The following is a 21,948-nucleotide window of genomic DNA, read 5'->3' as shown; positions in this document are numbered from 1 at the left end:
ATTGTAATACCATTCAAACTGACTTTGGAGTTATGCTTCTTAAGCTATCTGATGAATGGGATTGAGAACTTTTCGGACTGATGGGTAAGGGATTGCTATTATACCAATTGGCTGCAATTGTTTCTTTCTTCCTTTTTTTTGGAAATGCTCCAATGACCAGCAGCAGATGGTTTAGGGACTAGCACCAATCCATAGATCATAATGATTGAGAACTGGGACGAATCAGTGTATTTGTGGCTGTTTTGTGTCCTCCGATTATGTTCTTTTTCATGCACATTTTTATATTTTTGTGATGAAACTGTTACTTATTCTGCAGGGTGCAGTCTACTTATCAGTTTGCACCCCCTTTGCATTACTTTTCCTGGGGTTTTCCTTTCTTATTTACATCAGGCTTGTGTTTTCTATTATCGCAAACTCCTCACCACATCCCTTCATTAGATCTTGTTGGGTTTTGAACGCCTGCAAGCCCTTTTCCGGAGCAGACAACTCATGAAGCAGTATGAGGCAGCCCGGGCAAGTGTGATAAAGTTTCAAGCCTTGTGTCGAGGTTTCCTGATGCGCCAGAAAGCAGCTGAGCAAATGAAAGCTGTGTGTGTGATACAAGCATATGCTAGGGGAATGTTTGCTCGCAGAAGTTTCCAGAGAATGAAGAGAGAGGTGAGAATGATTGGATGGCTATGATCACATGACACAGCATCATAAAAGTGAGAACAACTATATTTTGTGAATAAAAAATCCAACAGATGTGACTTCTAGCATAATTGTGGATGAACATGGCTCCATACTTCATATTGTATCTTCTCACAGAGATGAAATATGAAACAACAAAGATTCACCTGGTTTATGTAATTAATACATATACTATGGCATAACCATTTCTATATGTATTAATCTTTGAAGTGTTAGATTAATGCCATTATATATAGCATGTGTTAGCATATTTTTATATTCATTCTTGATGGAATGTTGGAATGGTAAACAATGGAATCAGAAGAGATATTCATAAGAATTGTTTTGAGATTAGATATGTCATTAAAAAGTCCATGGCCCATTTCCCCCCGCCCCTAAGAAGTTAGTTTTCTGAGAGAAATTGCACATTTTAAAAGATTATGGGTTCTTCTCTATTCTTTGCATCACGATGAAAGCATGAAGATCCTAACTTTTTTTACTAATAGCAGTAGTTAATGGTTGGAGAGATGAAAGCTATGCCATCCCTTGAAGAATGCTACTTTTTCTCAGACACCCATGTGCAAAGGTTCGAGTCATAATTAGAGCTAAAGGTTTAAAATCACAGAGCTAAAGAATTATTTGGAAAAATTAGATGGCTACAAAGCGGTAAAACAAGCTGAAGACAACAATAACAAGTTCCTGTTACTTTCTGCAGCAACACAAACTGGAAGCCAGAAGACTACACATGAAGGATGATAAACACCTTGTTCCAATACTTAGAGCAAATAAGGTAATGGAAGCATCTCATAGATTAGAAAAGATTGGGGACATGCAGAAAGAGTGGGGAGGTGTACATTAGCAGCTAAAGATGGCTTCCATACAAAAGTGTTGCACAGTAACATTTCTATTTTCCTGAGCTATTGTTAAATGGTTTTGTATTATCTTTATAGGAGTCTCCAGCTGTACCAGAACCAAAGGGCTATGTTGAGAAGCTAAAGAAACAAGATGTTGTAAACAATGAGCATGAGTATGATGCCATCAGTGACCAGGAAATGGTGGACAGAGTGTTTGGTTTCTTACCCTCGTTGATTGGAGGGCAGGAAGGACAGGCTCCCTTGGGCTTTGAGGCAAGTAGCAAGAAGAGGCGGCCCAGGACGTCTTGTGAAATGGCATTCTAGAACAGGACTGGGCACCGTGTACCAAAAGTCACATGCGGGCCCACAAGCTACTTTTACGGCTCTCAACTGGTCCCAGTCTTAGAAAAAAATCTATTTGACTTTTTAGAAACTCAAAATGCTCCCCATAATGGAACTCACTAGGTAGAAATTTATTCCTGGCTTTCTTCTTGATTTTTAAAAATCTCTTCTATATCTAAAGCAGGAAACCAAAATGTACTCTCTATACCAGAGCTTTTACAAAGCTTTCATTATAATGACACACTTTTTAGACATGTATCATTTCACGACATAGTAATTCAGTTTTACTAGCAAACTGATGGCTAAACCAATGCTTTGTAAGGGATACGTAACACAACATATCTCTTTCTTTTTTTTTGGTCGTGTCAGGAGCGACTTGAGAAACTGCAAGTCACTCCTGTTGTGAGAGAATTGGCCGTCTGCAAGGACGTTGCCCAAGGGACGCCCGGATGATTTGATGTTTTTATCATCCTTGTGGGAGGCTTCTCTCATGTCCCCGCATGAGGAGCTGGAGCTGATAGAGGGAGCTCATCTGCCTCTCCCCGGATTCGAACCTGTGACCTGTCGGTCTTCAGTCCTGCTGGCACAGGGGTTTAACCCACTGTGCCATCAGGGGCTCCAACATATCTCATGAAAACATGTAATTTATATGTTCAAAAATACTGTATATGATTTCTAAGATAATAACATACATTTCCAAGATTTTTGTCATTTCTCATTATGTTTGTGCAACATTTCTACACACTGCAGATCATGGCACAGTTTGGAAAGCTCTGCTCTAGAGGTTGTCAGGGGCACTTAGAGTTACTTTAAATTTCAGGGAATGTGTTCCTCTGAGATCCCATTTGGAAGTAATACACACCCCCCCCCCCCCCCCAAATCCACTGGCATTTGCTTATCCTTGAGATAAAGGTACTTCGTAGAAGAAATAGCTAGCTATGGGTCTACTTGTTAGTAGGTGACATTAACACAGAAAGAGACATTTTATGTGGTGATGTAGAGAGCAGAAGATACTAACTGCAGTCAAGACATAACCATGTCATGCTGTCTACTTCTTTGCCCCAAATGAAGGATCTGGAGGCGAAGACGCAGAAGCAGAAGCTGAATGAGGTGGATCTGGATGCAATCCCCATGGTCATGGAGCTGGAGGAGGAGGAGACCGATGATCAAGCGGAATACACATTTCCCAAATTTGCAGCCACTTACTTCCAGGGATCTGCCACACATACTTTTAGTCGACGGGCACTTCGTCACCCTTTGCTCTACCATGATGAAAAGGATGATATTCTGGTAATGTTTGCATATTTATATATAATATTATTCATTCACATACACACCAGAAATTTTATTTGTGCTTGAGATGATTTAGAATGAAACCATGGAAAGAAAAGACAGTATTAGTTTCAAAAATCTAAAAATATGAAGTACACAAATGGTATTGTTCAACGGCTGGAAGTAACAGCAGTCACTGTAAGATTGTTAAAAGAGTGTAATTTTAATCAGCTGTTTAAAAGCCAGTAAAAAGTGTGCTCACTCAGCTCCCTAAAGAGGGATTTCCAGGACTATCTTGCTACTACATATAAGACTTTGTTCTAAAATGTGCCCTTGGGTGCATCTGCACCAGGCATGGGCAAGCTTTGGCTCTCCTAGTCTTTTGGACTTCAACTCCCAGAAATCCCAAGCAGCTTAACAGCTGTTAGGAATTGTGAGAGTTTAAGTCCAAAACACCAGGAGGGCCAAAGTTTTCTCATACCTGATCTACAATGTAGAATTAATGTAGTTTGACATCACTTTAACTGCCCTGGTTCAATGCAATGGAATCACGAGAGTTGTACTACGTGAACAGGAGAAGGGCTATTGCAAGTAAACCTCTGTGATGGAGCTGTTTGTGGTCAGCAGTAGGGTTGTGGCTGCAACTCAAATGTGCCTTTTTATCCTGGATGTCAAAAAGGCTCTGGGGATGCTCCCGGGTTTCACTGGGTCAGCACATGTATATTTGGCTAAAGTATCTTATGTACACAGTAAGCCTGAGGGCAAATTAATATTTTATAAGCTGCTCTGAGTGCTTTTGTGGATGAGGAGCAGGGTAAAAATTTTCTTAATAACAACAACTTCAGGCCAATACACATGCAATACAAACAATATCCAAATTTTCAGTCAAAAATCGGTACATAAATGGACAAACTACATTATATATTTTATGTTATATTTTTCATTCTAGCCTGTAGGTGTTAACCAAGTGTATCACAGAAAAACATATATCTTGTTCTCACCAGATATCTTTAGCTATATGGACCACCATCTTGCAATTCATGGGTGATTTACCAGAGTCAGTAAAGAATACCAGCAGCAAAAGCACCTCAGAAGTGACTCAGATTTATGATAGCTTTGGGAGGAAGAGCCATCAGCAGCCTTCAGGCAGCTACAGTCCCGATCTGGTAAGAAGGAGATGTTCCTCACTATTGGCAACTTAATTTTTAAAAAGAAAATGGGAAAACCCTCATTGTTTTTACTTGCCCCATGCTAGAAAATCCCATCCACACCAACTTTGTACAAAAGTATTGGGCAAGTCCCTGCATTGACTGTGATGGCAACCAAGGTCATTCTAGGGACAACCATGGAGTAATGCTATGCTGTTTGCTATTTAATGAAATGACTGCTGAAGTTGTTTCCTTTGGTGTATATCATTTCCAGTTATTTACATTATTTGTTTTTTTGATGAAGAGTAGTGCAATCATTACTTACCTTGATTATCCAAGTGATTAAAAACAATGCTTGCTCTAATTTTCTTTTACATTAAAATACGGTCCTGGGCAGCTCACCGCAGTGCATGACTATATTTATTGTTTTAAGTTCCGTCCATACTCCAAACATTTCTAAAACCATTCCAGCTTCCAGCCACATTTTTGGAGTTGCTTCAGATTGGTGTATCTGGAAATAGGTTGAAAGCTAGCACTCATTTTGTAGTATTGTCAGCAGCATTAGTAAAAAGTGTAGCATTCCCATCATTCATAAGTTATGTAGCAACAGCATCACATAGTGTAATGAACAATATATTGATTATTGTGACATTATCATATCATATCATAGGTGATCGTATAATTGTCTTTCGAAGGTAGAGTTTTGGCGGTGCATCTGTAAGTAATTGTGAAGACCAGTTCTGGATCCACATGGTCTTTCACAATAAAGACATAGATTTCCAGATGGAAGGTGGTTATAACAAAGGTTTGCTTGACACTCCTTCTTCTTGGCATATTTCTCCCTTTTGTGCTATATTCGCCCTGTTCCTCTTCAAAATCCATAAGACCATTGGTGATATTTGGTTACAAGTGCCAGGGATTCCCAGTTCTTGGTGTTTATACCACATTTTAAAGGTTACCTGTGGCATTACAAACACATTCCTTTGGAGGCTTTTGAATGAGTAACAAATTACTATTCAAAAGTACCTGTCTTTGAAAACATCTGAAACTTTCCTATCCTGGAACGTCTATTTGCCAGCCAAATACTAAATTGCCTTAGAATCTACAACATGCAGATTGGGAGCTCACATCATGGGGATGGCTGACTGGAGCCTTTGGGTCAACTCAAGGCTCCAGTGTGAGCCTCCCAGCTCCTACCAGTTACACAGCTGCCTGGTCTTATAGCTGATGGCTCTCTTGGCATCTTGGAGGTGCAAGAAAGGGAGATCTTCTAACACCTTGAGTACTGCATTACACAAGTCGTGCACTGGACATGGAACAGGGGGTCTGGATTTGGATGACCAAAAATCAAAGGAATTTTCAAGATTGTTCTTCCATAGTGTAGCTGGAACTCTGGGGCTTAATTGTTAACTTCCTGCAATTAGTCTTGCAGAGTTGAATTGCTATAATTAATGGGGACAGGCTTGCTGTCTGTGGTGGCACTATTGTTAATTGTAAGCCATTTTAGTGTTGCAAAAACTGGGTCATAGTTCATTAGGACTTGGTGGAATAAAAAAGAAATCGCCACATTCCATGCCCATGAGTCAGGACATGATTTATAATAGTGGCAAGAGTGTCTAGCATTCTATAATCGACAACTTACTTGCATGACCCCCATCTTCTTTCATTAAGAGTAGAAATTCTGACTGCTGTTCAAGATAGTTATAGCAGTGCTTTATGCAAATCCTGTGCTAGATTAAAGAGCACTTTGTTCTGTTTTTTTCTCCCTAAAATATTTGCTGTAATCAAATCTATAATTTGAAAGTTTCCAATATTCATTCTCAACCCACCCCTTGCTACTTTTACCTTCCAAGTGTTAACATCTTCTTAGTGTATTTACCAGAACCAGAGCAATGTAGTAGTTTGAATGTCGGACTGTGACTTTGGAGACCAAATCCCTGCTCAAGCATAAAAACTTACTGGATGATCTTGGGCAAGTCATATTTTCTCAGCCTCAGAGAAAGGCAAAGGCACCCCGCCCCCCTCGAAGAAAACTTGCCAAGAAAACCCGGTGATAGGGTCGGCATAGGGTCACTGTAAGTTGGAAACGATTTGAAGGCACACAGCAAAAACAAGTGCCTCATGCATGTCCCAAAATCTCATGCACTGCTGATCCATAATGGTGTCATTGTTCTCCTCCTCCTTCTTGTTCTTCACAGCACATTGCCCAGGCAGACTGTCACCAGTCATCATGCATCAAATTCTGTTCTGCGTTTTCGATATTACTAGCTATTCCTTTTGAAGAACTGATTGAATTTGAAAGCATGGAAACTTTATGAACAGCAGGGTTTCCTCAGAATATAGGCAGAATATAATTCCACCCATTTGTTTAGTTCTTAAAATAGAGTCAAGTTACCATATCCTTATTATTCTTTATCGCACACATTGTGGGCAATAAACAGTTTCATCTAAATCCCAGTAAACATTCCTATATTAACGTGTTGTTGAAGGCTTTCATGGCCAGCATCACTGAATTGCTGTGAGTTTTCCAGGCTATATGGCCATGTTCCAGAAGCGTTTTTTCCTGACATTTTGCCCACATCTATAGCAGGCATCTTCAGAGGTTGTGAGATTGATTGCAATTCACCACCTTGATTGGCCTTGCAGCTTCAACATTTTTATATTATTTAGTTTTGATGTTTGGAGATAACAGTGCATGAGACGTTGGAGAAGGGATTCTTGTCTGTGGTGGTTTCCTTCATAGAAATTGCACTTAGTTCCTTACTGGGTTTTCTGTAGTAATTCTGACTCTCTTTTGAAGATCAGATGCAAAGATAAAATGTCTTTATCTTAGGTGGATAACAGAAAAAACAGCAAGTTCTCCAAAGTAATTTCATCTGTGAAGTTAAAACAGAATTCCAAGATGACAGGAAAGGTAGGTTATGCATCATGTCTAGGACGATTATGGCAGCTCATGCGCAAATACCCGATTGTCCAGTGTAGAATGTCTAAAAATTTCTATGTGATTCCCTGACCTGTTTGACAAACATATTGTAAAGAGAGCTGATATGGTGTCCTGATTTTTATGACAATGAAGAGGGGATGAATTCAGCTTGGCCGAGAGTTGGAAAAACAAGACAAGATATGACAACTCTCTATATATTATGAGAAAAACTGAAGCATGTCAAAAATAAACAAGAAATTAATGCTGTACTTCTATACACACTTATTCAATTTCACTGAGCTCACTGATTAGGCTGATCGCCTAATCAACAATAACTATTAGGATTTAGAGTAAGCCCTCCACACTCCCTGAGATTTCACATGGAAGACTGCTTTGAAAAACTGCAAATTGAAAATAATGCTAATTTTTACCAGAAATAACACCTCTCTAAGAATCTTTACATCCTCCAGTGCAACTCTGTAGTCAACATCTGGTGGAAGTTCATCATGGAGGACCTAGAGATGCCTAGAGAGACCATATTAATCAAATCCACTGATGATAGACCCACAGATGTGGAAGGCTAACATTCATAGGCTTTTATAACAAAAGGCATTTGACTATGGGCCACATATTCATTGAATCATTTTTAGGACAGAAAAGAAGTTAAGAGGTGGGTTAGTATGGACTACATTGCAGAAATTAATAAAGTATTCAAAGATATTTTTAATTCCAATTTTTAAAATAGAAGATACACAAGAAAAAGATTTTTACAGAATCAATTGTGGGAGTAGTGCTTGATGAGTAGAGAAAAGATGATGTTGGACCTCAAAGGAAAGGAACAAAAATAAATTGGGTAATAACCATAGACTATTAACTTAGCTGAAATAGGAAATAAAGCTCTAGAATAGATTTTAGAGGAAATAATACTTCAAAGAGATCAGACGGGGCTGTAGCTTTAAGATGGTAAATGTGGAGTTTTCCTCTAGGAGCAAAACATAGAAAGAACTAAATAGGATCAGTTTGAGTTGAGGTGCATTTAGAAGGTCTGTGTGTGTGTGTGTGTGTGATGAGGTGACTGTTATCAATTTTAGGTGTCAGTTTTCTGTCCTCGAATTAAGTGTTTGGTCTAAATCCAATTTTTCAACCAGAATAAGTCCACTGAACCAGTGGGCCTTCTTAAGTAAGCAATTCTGTGAGTTTCATTAATCAATATGTTTGCTCTGGTAGGACTTAACAACTGATTGAACCCTGTGTTTTGAATAACAATAATCCTTATGTAAGAGGGGGTTTTGGCTTCATTTTAGGTGGCAATCCAGATGACTAATGGGGAAGATACGTTTCGAGAGGAGAGTTCTGCATCAGAGGGGCCTACGTCCAACCTTGAAAAAGTGCACTTCATTATTAACAACGCTATTCACCATCCTGACATCAGGTATTTAACTGGTGTTATGAGGAAACCACTAATTTCACAGTTTTCACTGTATTGTTTGCAGACATATTGTATGAAATGTTCATGAGTAGCCCAAGGACTAAGAAGAAGTTCATTGTGCCTTTTTTCCTTTTACAGAGATGAGATTTACTGCCAGATTTGCAAGCAACTCACTGATAATAACAAAAAACAAAGTCGCAATAGAGGTTGGATTCTCCTGGCACTCTGTCTTGGTTCTTTCTCTCCTTCAGAAAAATTTGAGAAGGTATTGATCAGGAGTTGTTCACTCCTGCTGATATCCAGTGTAATTAATAAGATATTAATGGAGCACACAGCAATTTAATTGTGTCTTCTGGAGGCCTTGGCCGTTAGCTCCATAAGCAATGTTTACTATCCTATATGCTTTCAATAACTACGCTGGTGTCTAACTAATGTGGCTTCATTAATTTATACACTCTATTTCCCTGCCATTTAATGTTTATCCATCTAAAAACATCAGATTCAGGTACTTTAATGAGATATCTTGCTATTAATTCTGTTTCAATCAATTCTGTTTTTGAAAATCCTTCCTGAGAAAGCTTCACTGGTCAATTTTGGTAAACTTGGAGAAATCTTTCCAGAATTTTACGGCTTTTAATATAATCTCGACAATGTTGGATCATAAAAATATTAGAACATGTCCAGGATTGTGCCCAGCTTCACTTGTCTAACTATTGCGAAGTTTACGTAGAGGTGCAGTCTTGGCCATAGAGTGCCTTAGGCAAAAAGTCCTATAGTCTGCTATCTCTGCCTGCCCCCCCCCTTTTTTTATTATACCCATATTCCTCATTCTATCTTCTGTCACCTTTCCTTAACAATCTTTTCATTAAAAATAATTTAATGCAGAATCTTACGAGGGAGCGATTTGGAACAGAACAGTAAAGGAAATAAAAGGCAAGGTTTTTGTGCCTCCTTCCATGGTTGCAAGTTGAGGAAAGACAAATCTGAAAGAGAAGGTGTACTGACTCTAGAACCAAGGCAGAGATTCTGGGTTATATGATTGTTGCATTGACATGTGCAATGAAGGGACATTAACTTATAATAAAGACCTTCTTGCGATCCCAATTTGTCTCCTGGAGTGGATAATTTTAACAGACCCTCCATCAATAGAGGGCTATCCCAGGAAGTGATCTGACTATGACAGTGACCAAAGGATTATTTTAGCGCCATCAGGCCACCCCTCTTGCACTTGGTTCAAAAACCAGGTGAGGAATGCATCCTATTCTCTTAGTTGAGCATGAGCTACAAATTAGACTTCGTCCCATATACTACCCTGGTAGATAGAGGACCATACCTATGACCATCTCACCAGTTCACAAAGGGAAGCCACTGGGCTGTCTTAACAGCTATTCTTCTCTGTTCTATCTTCTTAGGTCTTTAAATACTTCCTTAATGCGTGTTCTGCTTTATTTTTTCAGTACCTGCAGAATTTCATCCGGTCTGGTCCATCGTTGAACGCATTGTACTGTCAGGAGAGACTGAGGCGCACATTAATGAATGGAGCACGTTCTGAACCACCCAGTTGGTTGGAGCTGCAGGTATATACTGCTTGTATTCCATTGAAGTGTCTCTTCTCTCACACAAGTAAATTATGTCCATGTTCTTGTGAGAGATGACAACTAACCTCATTTTGGTCTAGGAAGTTATTCAACATACAACCAAATCTTTGGCAGTTGTTTTCTGATTTTTTTTATCCAGGATGTATAGACATATGATTTGTGGGCATATTTCTTCTGTCCCTTTGATGTGGAACTACAATCCTATATTCACTTTGTTTTTGTGTATTGTTTATATAGATGTTGAGTGTTTACTGCACTTGCTGCTGAAATTACGTGTTTCTCCAGCCCTCCTTCACCAGTGTCCCAGTGCCATGCTGCTAAAAAGCATATGGCTAGACAAAGGATGAGGAGAGAAGGGCAGATATCTGTTTTTGCTCTGTGGTGTCAAAAAACTGTTTTTTATCAGCCCATTATGGGGATGAGGGCTTCCCAGCCTCCCCTTCCCGTCGTTTTAGGCATTTAAGCTGTTTCTTACTCTAGAGGAGAGGTGCTCAGGCAGATGAACATGCATTTTCTCTCAGGTCTGAACATCACACGCCCTCTTTCCAAGGCAAGGAGGCAAGTACTGATTCTTACTCTAGAGGCATTTGGCTGCAGGCAGGTGCATGCTTTCTCTCCCTGGCTGCACCATGCCATCAGCCATACACTTTTTGCAGGGCAAGGAGGTAAGTTTTGTTTCTTACTCTAGAGGAGACAGAAAGGCACTCGGCTGCAGGCAGACACACACTTCCTCTCCTGGGCTGCACCACATCAGCAGCCACGCACTCTTTCCAAGGCATTTTAACGAGGCTTCCCACTTCCAGGTAAGGAAGAGCGATGACCTCCTGGAAGAGGAAAGTAGTTTTCAGGGAATTGGGGTTTTCTTTTTCTTTGTTCTGGGATTAATAAAAAAAGATTATTAAACTGTGGTGAGTCAAGATCGGCTCCCACTTGCTTTAATGCTGGAATACCAAAGGTTTCAAAAGATATGGGAAAAAACTCAAGTAATAAATTCTGTGCACAACTCTAGCTCTGAGGTCCTCCTTGACGAACCAATAGGCCCAGTAAATGTCATGCTAGTCAGTGCCTGGGGGGCATGTGTTCCCATCTCTTCTGCCAGTTGTAATTTTGTTATTTGTAACATGGGTAGGTTTTCCTCCCTTCCCCAGATGTGTACTAAGTGAAGGCAGGAAAAGGCACTGCATCAGCTCAAGGGTTAGGAAGAAATTGAAACAGGGAAGCCAGAGAGAGCATTTAGCCCTGGCTGTTTCAGAAATTCCCAGAGTTTCATAAGCACCTTTTCCTTTTCCTTTTTTTTTTTTTTGGTTGCGTCAGGAGCAACTTGAGAAACTGCAAGTCGCTTCTGGTGTAAGAGAATTGGCCATTTGCCAGGACTTTGCCCAGGGGACGACTGGATGAATTGATGTTTTAATCATCCTTGTGGGAGGCTTCTCTCATGTCCCCGCATGAGGAGCTGGAGTTGATAGAGGGAGCTCATCCGCCTCTCCCTGGATTCAAACCTGTGACCTGTCGGTCTTCAGTCCTGCCAGCACAGGGGTTTAACCCACTGCGCCACTGGGGACTCCAGTACCCTTTCCTGCCATGGGTGGACAAGTTCTAGTTAGATCCATAAAAGCACTCTCAAAAGACTGGGGCAGGAAGACCTTCTGGACCTCTGAAAAAAACAGCCCAATCAATATAATGATTTATTGGTTCAAATCCCCAGGCTGTTATGCAGTCTGGATAAACTCTTTGTTAACTCGGATATGGTTATACAAAAAGCAATAACCCAGCAGGACTACAGGACTCTAGTGTGAAAGCAACCTGGATAATGCAGTTCCTTCTTACTATACTATTTCTGAAAAAGAGTTATGGACAGGTGTAGACCAGCTTTAACACCTTATAAGGAAGCTGAAGCACAGAATAATAGAAAACTGCCTTTGTTTGTCAGAGTTTCTTTCACTTGCCTTTCAGGCTGCAGTGGGGAAGAAGCCTATTGTCCTGAGTGTGACCTTGATGAATGGCAACAGCATCACAGTTTTAGCAGATTCATCCTCCACTGCAAAAGAGATCTGTCAGATGGTAGCTGATAAAATGAAGCTGAAGGATACATTTGGTTTCTCTCTCTACATTGCTTTGTTTGACAAGGTGAAAAAAATTAATACTGTTTGCTTTGGATGCATTCTTGTGGTCCTTGCGCATGGGTTTTACTTCCACAACCCATTGCAGAAGTGATTATCGCAAGAAGGGAGTGATTAAAAAATTAAGGCAATTCTCAAGACAAAATACAGCCTTTTAAAAGCTAGTACAACTATAGTATTTGTATTTCACCATGAGTTGATTATGGTATCCTGATCATGGTTAGCAATTATATCATTGCATGTGATAAACTAGATATGTTTCCTTGTTACATGCAGTCAGCATGTTCTTACAACTCAATTCACACAACCCATCCAAAATATACACATTTAGTCTGACTGAATAAAAGGTTGGGTTTCTGTGAGTTTTCCAGGCTGTATGGCCATGTTCCAGAAGCATTCTCTCCTGACATTTCACCCACATCTATGGCTCGCATCCTCAGAGGTTGTGAGATATATTGGAAACTAAGCAAGGGAGGTTTATATATCTGTGGAAGAGGAATTAGTTGGCCCTAATTGTTTCATGTCTGGCGTTCTCCTGTTTTTAAAGTGTTGTCATTTATTTACTGTCCTAATTTTACAGTTTTTAAAATACCGGTAGCCAGATTTCGTTCATTTTTATGATTTTTTCCTTTCTGTTGAAATTGTCCACATTATTTCAGTGGCGTCTTTGTGTAGCCTGACATGGTGGTTATGAGAGTGGTCCAGCATTTTTGTGTTCTCAAATAATATGCTGTGTCCAGGTTGGTTCATCAGTTGCTGTGCTATGGCTGACTTCTCTGGCTGAATTAGTCTGCAGTGCCTTTCATGTTCCTTGATTCATGTTTGGGCACTGCGTTTGGTGGTCCCTATGTAGACATTTCCACAGCTGCATGGTATATGATAGAGTCTATCATACCCCATGTTAATTGCAACAGTTACACTTGCCTCCAGCAGACAAGATTTCTTTCTCCTACCCTGGACCTTCCACAGATATATAAACCTCCCATCTATGGCAGGCATCCTCACAACCTCTGAGGATGCCTGCTATAGATGTGGGCAAAATGTCTGGAAAATGGCCATATAGCCCGAAAAACTAACAGCAACCCAGTGTATCCAGCCATGAAAGCCTTCAGTAACACAATCAAAAGTTGCTGTGGCTTAAACCAAAAAAAAGAAAGAAAAAAAAGCAGTTTCTGTATGTACTAGTTCAGCTTGAATACTCAATTGCAGAACGCATCAATCATTCTGCCCTCAAAGTTCAGGGAAAGAAATGTAGTGGTACTATGGAAGTTTGTATTATTTAGACAATAGTCTATACTTGGGATTTCTTCACTAACTTTTTTCTTGAAGGAAGGAATGAGTAATTGCAGCAATTTTCTTCTTGCTGTGAAAAAGTTGTAGACCACCTTGCATATTTACTGTACATAAAAGGTTGCTTTTGTTCAGAAATATTTCCTGTGCATGAAAAGCTGTTTCCTATGCAAAAAATAATTCCTGACTTGCAAGTAATCCCACCAATCTAGGGTTAGTCTTGTCAAGTTTTCTCAATAGTTAAAAATATGTATTTTGATCATTGAAAAAATACTTTTGAAGTCTTTCCATTGCTAATATATACTAACATGCATATTTGTTTATGCATTTTCATCTCACTTTGAATGTATATCTTCCTTACTCTCTCTCTCTGAATCTGTCTCTATCTCTCTGCAGTCTTCCTCCCAGTAGTGTCTGAACCGACTCTGAACAAAGTTTCTTTAGTGATGATTTTGTTTCATCAATACCCTTTTCCATCCAAAGCGCAATGAGCAAAAAAAGGTCATGATCTTCCCTTGCATGCATTGCCTTACTGATTCCTAGTGATAAACCAGGCATGGGGAAACTTTGGCCCTCCAAATGTTTTGGACTTCAACTCCCATAATTCCTACTGGCTGTTGGGAATTGTGAAAGTTGAAGTCCAAAACATCTGGATGGCCAAAGTTTGCCTATGCCTGTGATAAACCATAAAGCATGGTATAATTTTCATTGATCTTTGTAATTGGTATCATTGCTGTGATGCTTTCAGGGGCATTTCCCCTGTGGTTATTAGCTAATGAATAAAATGTACAATGTGCCTGTTCTTAAAATGGACAATATCCCTGTTGTTAGTATTCATCACTAGGCAGTGAACGGGAACATATCATGGATGCCATTTCCCAATGTGAACAGCAGCAGAGGGAGAAGGGTGGCCATGAACGCCACACTCCCTGGCGTTTCTACTTCAGGAAGGAGATCTTCACTCCTTGGCACAACTCTAAAGAAGATCCTGTCAGTACTGAGCTCATCTATCATCAAATCATCCGTGGCATCCGGTATGGGGAGTACCGCTGTGAAAAGGTGAGTTTTTATTCAGTGATGACAATGTAGAGCAAAGACACACGGGAAATAGCCTGATCTGGGTACAAATAAGGTTGCATTCAATGTTAGAGTAATGGGCTGCTTGCCCAAGAGATGTTTTGTTTCCCTCTGCAGCTCCTTATATGGAAATCCAGAGGTTTCCCAGTTCTACTGAGCAGGTTGTGGGTGGAGGGATGATTCAGTTGGTTGATAAGAGGACATCACTGTATACAATCTATAATAACCTGTAACTAAGGAGTGTCAGGAACTTTCGGTTAAACCACTCAGCTGCTGAACTTGATGACCGAAAGGTTGGCAGTTCAAATCCAGGGAGCAGGGTGAGCTTCCACTATTAGGCCCAGCTTCTGCCAACTTATCAGTTCAAAAACATGCAAATGTGAGTAGATCAATAGATACCACTCCAGTGGGAAGGTAACAACACTCCATGCAGTGATGCTGGCCACATGACATTGGAGGTGTCTATGGACAGTGCTGGCTCTTCGGCTTAGAAATGAAGATGAGCACCACCCCCCAGAGTCAGACATGGCTAGACTTAATTTCAAGGGGAAAACTTTACGTTTACCTTAAGGAGTGTTAATTGCCCGAAACATTTTTATTCTATGTACATTCTTATATCAATTCTGTTCTATGTACATTCTTATATCAATTCTGCTGGGGCAATATGTGTGCTTGATTTATTTGTTCCAGCAAGTATAGAGGTGGAAAATAAGTGAAATTGAACTCAGGCTCAACAAATCACATAAACTGATTAATTATTACAGGAAGAGGACTTGGTGGAGATAGGAGCCAAATATTGTTATGTTCAGTTTGGAGAGTCCATCCAGAATGAGCTGGTTCTAAAGGTACTCCAGGAATGTATTCCAGTAAAGCAGCTGAAGTCCAAATCCCAGGAAAAGTGGGTTAGCCTCATTACATATGCTCATGCTAAGGTAAGGATATCAAAGTGGCAGTACATTTGCCATGGAGCTTAGTTTATTTCTTTAAAATGTGATATACTTTTAATTTCTTCTGGGGCTGAAAGCTATAGCCTCAGAGAGATATAGCTGAGTATAAGAGGATTGGTATTGGCATTTATCAGTCATTATTTGTCGATTAATTGATTGTTTGGGGGCTAACAGTGTAATGATTTGTGTGCTGGATTATGGCTGGAGACTATAGTTTGAATCCTTGGATGACCATTGAAACCTGCAGAGTAATCCAGGACAAGTCACACACTTGGAACAACTTGAAGGCACACAAAAACAACAACAGCTACAACAATCACACTTTTTCCCACACTGGGACTCAAAGAAGCTGACAATATGGATTTTATATGTAGTATAAAAGTTGCTGTAAATCATTCAGTTAGGACCCTACTTTTAAAACATTAATTTAAAAACAATTACAAATATGTAAAACCATATTGTGTACTTTAAAAATACACACCCATTACATATTCCTCTACTGTAACCAGTTAAAGACAGAAGATCTGATTAGATAGAAAGGTCTTTGCTTTCCAGCAAAAAGATGGATGAGGCCAACTAAGGAGGGAGTTTATATTGTGTGTTTTGATAAGGCCAATTGGCTTTTTTTTTTTTTGTCGTGTCAGGAGCGACCTGAGAAACTGCAAGTCGCTTCTGGTGTGAGAGAATTGGCCGTCTGTAAGGATGTTGCCCAGGGGACGCCTGGATGATTTGATGTTTTTATCATCCTTGTGGGAGGCTTCTCTCATGTCCCCGCATGAGGAGCTAGAGCTGATAGAGGGAGCTCATCCGCCTCTCCCCAAATTCGAACCTGCGACCCGTCGGTCTTCAGTCCTGCCGGCACAGGGATTTAACCCACTGCGCCACCGGGGGCTCAGCCAATTGACTGATCAATAAAAACATTTTCATTTCCATAACCCAGGAGCAGCCATTGAGAAGAGTCTCTCCCATGTTCTTACCAGATCAGGGTGGGAGAGGGATGGGATGGAGAGAGAGAGAAAAACCTCCCATTGAAGCATGACAGGTTTAACCCCTATATTCGAAAGATTACATGAATCTGCTTTTTGTCATCATCTAGTACAGTGGTTCTCAACCTGTCGATTCCCAGATGTTTTGGCCTTCAACTCCCAGAAATCCTAACAGCTGGTAAACTGGCTGGGATTTCTGGGAGATGTAGGTCAAAACACCTGGGGACCCACACGTTGAGAACCACTGATCTAGTACAAAGCATCTGTGACAGCGCAGTGCTGAAGTTCTTTTGTTATAAAAGTTTTGTGATGGCAGTATATTTTTTGCTGTCACATTTCTGGGATATGAAGGATTTTCTCTCTTTTCCTTGTGTGTGGTTTGACATATGTGAATCCCACAGATTTTGAACCTAACGTACATTGTCACTAGTAGGTGAAGAGTTTCCCTTTTGTGGATATAAAGGACCTAGTGAGGGTAGTGGTTTGAATGTTGGATTATGACTCTGGAGGCCATAGTTCAATCACCCACTCTGACATGGAAACCACTGATAACCTTGGTCGAGTCACACTCAGCTCCAGAAAACATTACAGTGACCATAAGTCAGAAAAGACTTGAAGGCACACCACAAAAACATGTTTCTTTTGCATTGCAGGCTCCTTATACACAGGACCGTCTTTCCCCTCTGAGTGTGAAAGAACAGGTGGTGGATTTTGCCCGTTTTCAATGGCCTCTACTCTTTTCTCGATTCTTTGAGGTCACCAAATTTTCAGGTAAGCTGAACACCTTTTGTTTGGGCGAAGACATTGGGACAAGGTGTGTGAGATGATTAAAAATTGCTCAACTGTTGTTTAAAATTGTATTTGCAGGGCCAAGCTTGCCAAAGAACAATTTTGTACTGGCAGTTTGTTGTAAAGGCATATGCTTCCTTGATGACTCAGAAAAGAGACTTCTAGATCTGTCTTTTCCAGAAATTGCTGGCATCCACACAAGTAGGTGAGTATCCTAAATAAAGAGGAGCAGCTTTATCTTTGCCAGCATTCTACACACATTTTTGAATTGTATTAATCTGTTGTAAACAGCTACGATTTGGAAGCAAAATTCCAACAAACTCACTGAAATAGGTCAAATAGTCAATGTCAGCAGTCCAGGGTAAATAATCCTTATTACAAGAGTCTTTAGAAAGTGGTAGAGTATTCAAAGGTGCAGTCCAGGGTCAGAAACATGAAGTTTAAACAGACAAAGGTGACAGAGCTGAAAGTCAGATTACCAGAAGTTGAAGCCAGAAATCCTTGAACAATAAACCGAGAAACAGCAGAGTCAGGTCTGAGAGCAAACAGGCATTGGACTGAAACCAGGAAACAACCCCACAAAGTCACACCAATGTTGAGGCTTTATATATTAGGATTTCAGCTAGTACTTGATTAATTGTTGTTTCTCAGCTAATATCTGAGGCCTGCAATATCCTATCAGCTCTTTCCTATGTTCTACAGCAGTGGGTATGTTTAGCTCCTCTGTACTTGCTCAGTCATGCTTTCTTCAGTTTCTTTCAGAGGGGTTTGCCCACAAGGCTGGGGAGTGTTTGATTTTACTGAAGGCTCATTATCAGCTAAGCTAGACAATGCAGATTGCTGGGAACTGCTGGCATCCACCTCCTCTGCTAGCCCTTCTAGCAACTCCTTATCCTCACTGTCTGAACTGGACTATAATCTATAGGACTCCCTTGAAGTAATTGTGGAGTGAGATACTGAATGAGTAAGCATTAGAAATCTCCACCAAGAATCACCAGTGGGTTTATGGCTGTCTATGGTACATGGGAAGAGACATTTGAGTTCTGAAACCAAGATCTATGTGTGTGTGTTTTTAAGATATTTGTGGTTGCAGCTAGCAACCTCCATGTTAGTGGATGGCGACTGTGTTCTGTGCTTTGGTAGTACGACAGAGGAGCTATCCAAGATGCTGAATCTATTTTGTGCCTGGTGATCAGCACTTTGGACAGTTGGGCAGCTAAAGCTAAACACAGTTTAGTTGTTTGGCATGGTAGCTGCCTACTGCCTCTGGGCATTTGAGAACTGTCCTCTGGCAGCCCTAGGACCTGTTCCCCTTCACAGTTTGCTTTATCACCCACAGGGCAATCAAGACGTTTGGACAAAGTTGCACTCTCACCACATTACGTGCAGAGGAATTTGTGCTGACCTCCGTCAACAGTGTTGTCATTGCAGACCTGATACTCATGTTTCTAGATGAACTGAAAAAGAGGTCGCAGTATGCTGTGGCAGTGATGGAGAATAAGCCCCAAGGTAATTTGGTAGACCAGTTGCTATTGGGCACAAAGAATCTAAATAACAAGGCAAAAGCTAAAACAAAAGCTTAAGCAAAATATAGTGTGACGGCTGTCTCTAGCAAGAGAGAACAATTAACTGATACTTAAGGTGCTTCCAAATGAAGGTGTCTCCACATGTTGTGCCAAACTGATGTGTCAAACATCTGAAAAATCCAGATGGGGTCTTTTCATGCTGGACCAAAGGGCCTGAGCAGTGCAGCAGTGTGATGCAAGGCAAGTTAAAGATTGCCACGGTTCTTATGTTATCACATGCCATCACTATTATACATCCTGTTTTGTGATGAACCTTGGGAACTGAGTTGGACTCCTCCTTCAACTACTCTCAGTTGGTGTGGTTCTGTGGACACAGCAATTTCCACCAAACTGCTTCTTTGGTCTGTACCTTCTTTGTGAATTCATCAGTATGCAATTTGTCTACCGTTTGGCTTTACCTGGAGACCTATGCTGCTGCTTATACAAAAGGATGCCATCAGACAGTGTGCCAAGGGTTATTTGAGATGCCTATTTTCTTTCTGGAAAGCATGCTGCAATTGTTCTGTTTTATTTCCTAGATGATCCCACAATTCTGGCTTTTAAGAAAGGGGATTTGTTGATTTTAACCCAGGAGAAAAGCCAAGGAGAAACTCAAGATTGGATCTATGCTCAGAATGAGCGAACAGATAAATTTGGGCTTGTATCACGAGAGGCAATCTATGTCATCCCTACTGTTACAAAACCTTCTAGCCAAATACTGGTAAGGAGAAAATAACGCATCTCTGATGAGTGCTTCATCAGATAAAAAGCCCAAATCAGTACAAATTGGGGAAATGGAAGAGTATCAGTTTTCTTACTAAAAGGAAACCTTGACAAAATTGTCAGAATGCACCTGAACCCATTTAACAATGGCACCTTCTTTGCAGCCTAATATGATTGGTGGAGGGAACAGGTTTAAAAGAAAGTCCTAGATTTTGTTTCTGTGATTTCCAGTTTTATTTTGGAGATCCATACGTGTTTTGGTGTATCCCATAATACATTTTCTGTCAGTGAACTGTACCATTAGAGATTTTTAATATCAAAACTCCAGGTTGGTCTATTTTAACCAGAAAGAAAAGGAACAAAATTTAAAACTTTTAAATCGGTCTGGATGTGCCTTTAGACAACTTTGAGTAGGGGGTATGTTTCTGGTTGATCTTGGGCAAGTCACTTTCTTTCTAACTCAGAGGAACACAAAGGCAAACTCCCTAAGAATAAATTTTCCTAAGAAAACCCCACGTTGGTTTACTTTAAAGCAGAAATGACTTTAAGGCACACAACAATGTATTTCTTGTTGGTGGAGCAAATTAATTGTTGCATTTTATACTTTCATAACAGTCTTGCTATTTAAAAAATCACGTAAACATTTTTTTCTTTTAGCATCTGTAGTCCCCCCTCCCTAGTATCTGTGGGTAGGAGCCCCCAGCAGCACAATGGATTAAACCCTTGTGCCAGCAGGGCTGCTGGGCAAAAAGTCGGTGGTTCAAATCCAGGGAGCAGGATGAACTCCTGTCTGTTAGCTCCAGCTGCTCATGCGGGGACATGAGAGAAGCCTCCCAGAGGATGGTAAAACATCAGGTCCCCTGGGCAGCATCCTTGCAGATGGCCAATTCTCTCACACCAGAAGCAACTTGCAGTTTCTCAAGTTGCTCCTGACACACACACACACACCAAAATGTGGGTATGTTTAATAAGTAGAAGTGCTTGCTGAATTGTAACTTGTGCTTTGCCCTCTTTTATTACAATATTTACTGCTGTGGGAATTATGTTAGAGTTATTCCCCTAGATCAGTGGTTCTCAACCTGTGGGTCCCCAGGTGTTTTGACCTACCACTCCCAGAAATCCCAGCCAGTTTACCAGCTGTTAGGATTTCTGGGAGTTTAAGGCCAAAACATCTGGGGACCCACAGGTTGAGAACCACTGCCCTAGACCATAAAAATTTCAACCAAGCAGGTAATATTGTGTGTTCTTGTTGCATTTTGTGAACTGGTGGCAAAAAGTGAGTATCCTGTTCACAGATCTCTGTTGTGTTATCCTAATGGATAGTCAGTCACTGACATAACATGATATTTCTCACAGAACTCATGGAGCCTGATAATAGCAATCTCTTTTCAGAGCTTATTGATGATGTCACCTGAACAACGGAGGTTGGCATCACTGAACTCTCGTACAGAGGAAACTGAGGAAGAGGAAGCAAAAGTGAAGCCTTACACTCTTGAAGAATTCTCCTATGAACACTTCAGGTATATTTTCCTTTGACTTTGTACAACTGTTATTGACGTTTTTGCATTTTGAGCTCTGTTAACTGCAGTGTAAAAGAAACCACAGCTTGCAAGAGTATTACTGTTATTTATTTATGTAGCAATACAAGAAACAGTTCCCTCTTCTCAAGCTTACAATCTAAATAAGACATGACACAAAAGGAAAGGGCATGGCAGGGTCGAAAAGAATGAAATCCAGCAGAAACTCTTTCTCCTCCTCATGAGGCACTGGCATTTGTGATGGAGGGAAGACCTTTAATTTCCTTCTGGCCTAGGCATGATGGTGTGGGCCTGCCACTTTTCCTCTACCTCCGATGTCACTTCAGTGGCAGTAAGCGAAGTAGTATTCAAGAGAAAAGCAAGTCAGGTTAATAGAAGAGAATTCTATTGGGTCGTAATCAGTATAAGTAAGAATTCATAGAACATGTTATTGTGTCTGGTCCCATACCACTTTTGTAACACTTTCTTTAAGTTGTCATGTTGAAGGTTTTTATGGCTCTTTTTGTAATCTCAGGAGCGACTTGAGAAACTGCAAGTCGCTTCTGGTGTGAGAGAATTGGCCGTCTGCAAGGATGTTGCCCAGGGGATGCCTGGATGTTTTGATGTTTTATCATCCTTGTGGGGCTGAAATCACTGGAGTGTTGTGTGGTTTCCGGGCTGTATGGCCATGTTCTAGCA

At 40.5% G+C, this 21,948-nt stretch overlaps 1 protein-coding gene across 2 annotated transcripts in view; it reads left to right on the top strand.

The window, feature by feature from the left end:
• MYO7B (myosin VIIB) overlaps positions 1-21,948 on the top strand; it is a 61,695-nt gene that overhangs the window by 28,047 nt on the left and 11,700 nt on the right. For both annotated transcript variants that reach the window (XM_067465893.1, XM_060768136.2), the window contains 17 exons: positions 439-657; positions 1,385-1,459; positions 1,620-1,796; positions 2,937-3,155; positions 4,142-4,303; positions 7,119-7,199; positions 8,513-8,640; positions 8,776-8,902; positions 10,095-10,214; positions 12,189-12,362; positions 14,477-14,704; positions 15,487-15,654; positions 17,309-17,426; positions 17,523-17,649; positions 18,784-18,953; positions 19,549-19,730; positions 21,125-21,252. In XM_067465893.1, coding sequence (XP_067321994.1) covers positions 439-657; positions 1,385-1,459; positions 1,620-1,796; positions 2,937-3,155; positions 4,142-4,303; positions 7,119-7,199; positions 8,513-8,640; positions 8,776-8,902; positions 10,095-10,214; positions 12,189-12,362; positions 14,477-14,704; positions 15,487-15,654; positions 17,309-17,426; positions 17,523-17,649; positions 18,784-18,953; positions 19,549-19,730; positions 21,125-21,252 — 2,603 coding nt within the window. The remainder of the gene's footprint in view (positions 1-438; positions 658-1,384; positions 1,460-1,619; positions 1,797-2,936; positions 3,156-4,141; positions 4,304-7,118; positions 7,200-8,512; positions 8,641-8,775; positions 8,903-10,094; positions 10,215-12,188; positions 12,363-14,476; positions 14,705-15,486; positions 15,655-17,308; positions 17,427-17,522; positions 17,650-18,783; positions 18,954-19,548; positions 19,731-21,124; positions 21,253-21,948) is intronic.

Source organism: Anolis sagrei, chromosome 3 (assembly GCF_037176765.1).
Source record: "Anolis sagrei isolate rAnoSag1 chromosome 3, rAnoSag1.mat, whole genome shotgun sequence".
NCBI classification, from domain to species: domain Eukaryota; kingdom Metazoa; phylum Chordata; class Lepidosauria; order Squamata; family Dactyloidae; genus Anolis; species Anolis sagrei.
This window is presented reverse-complemented; position numbering and strand designations above follow the sequence as displayed.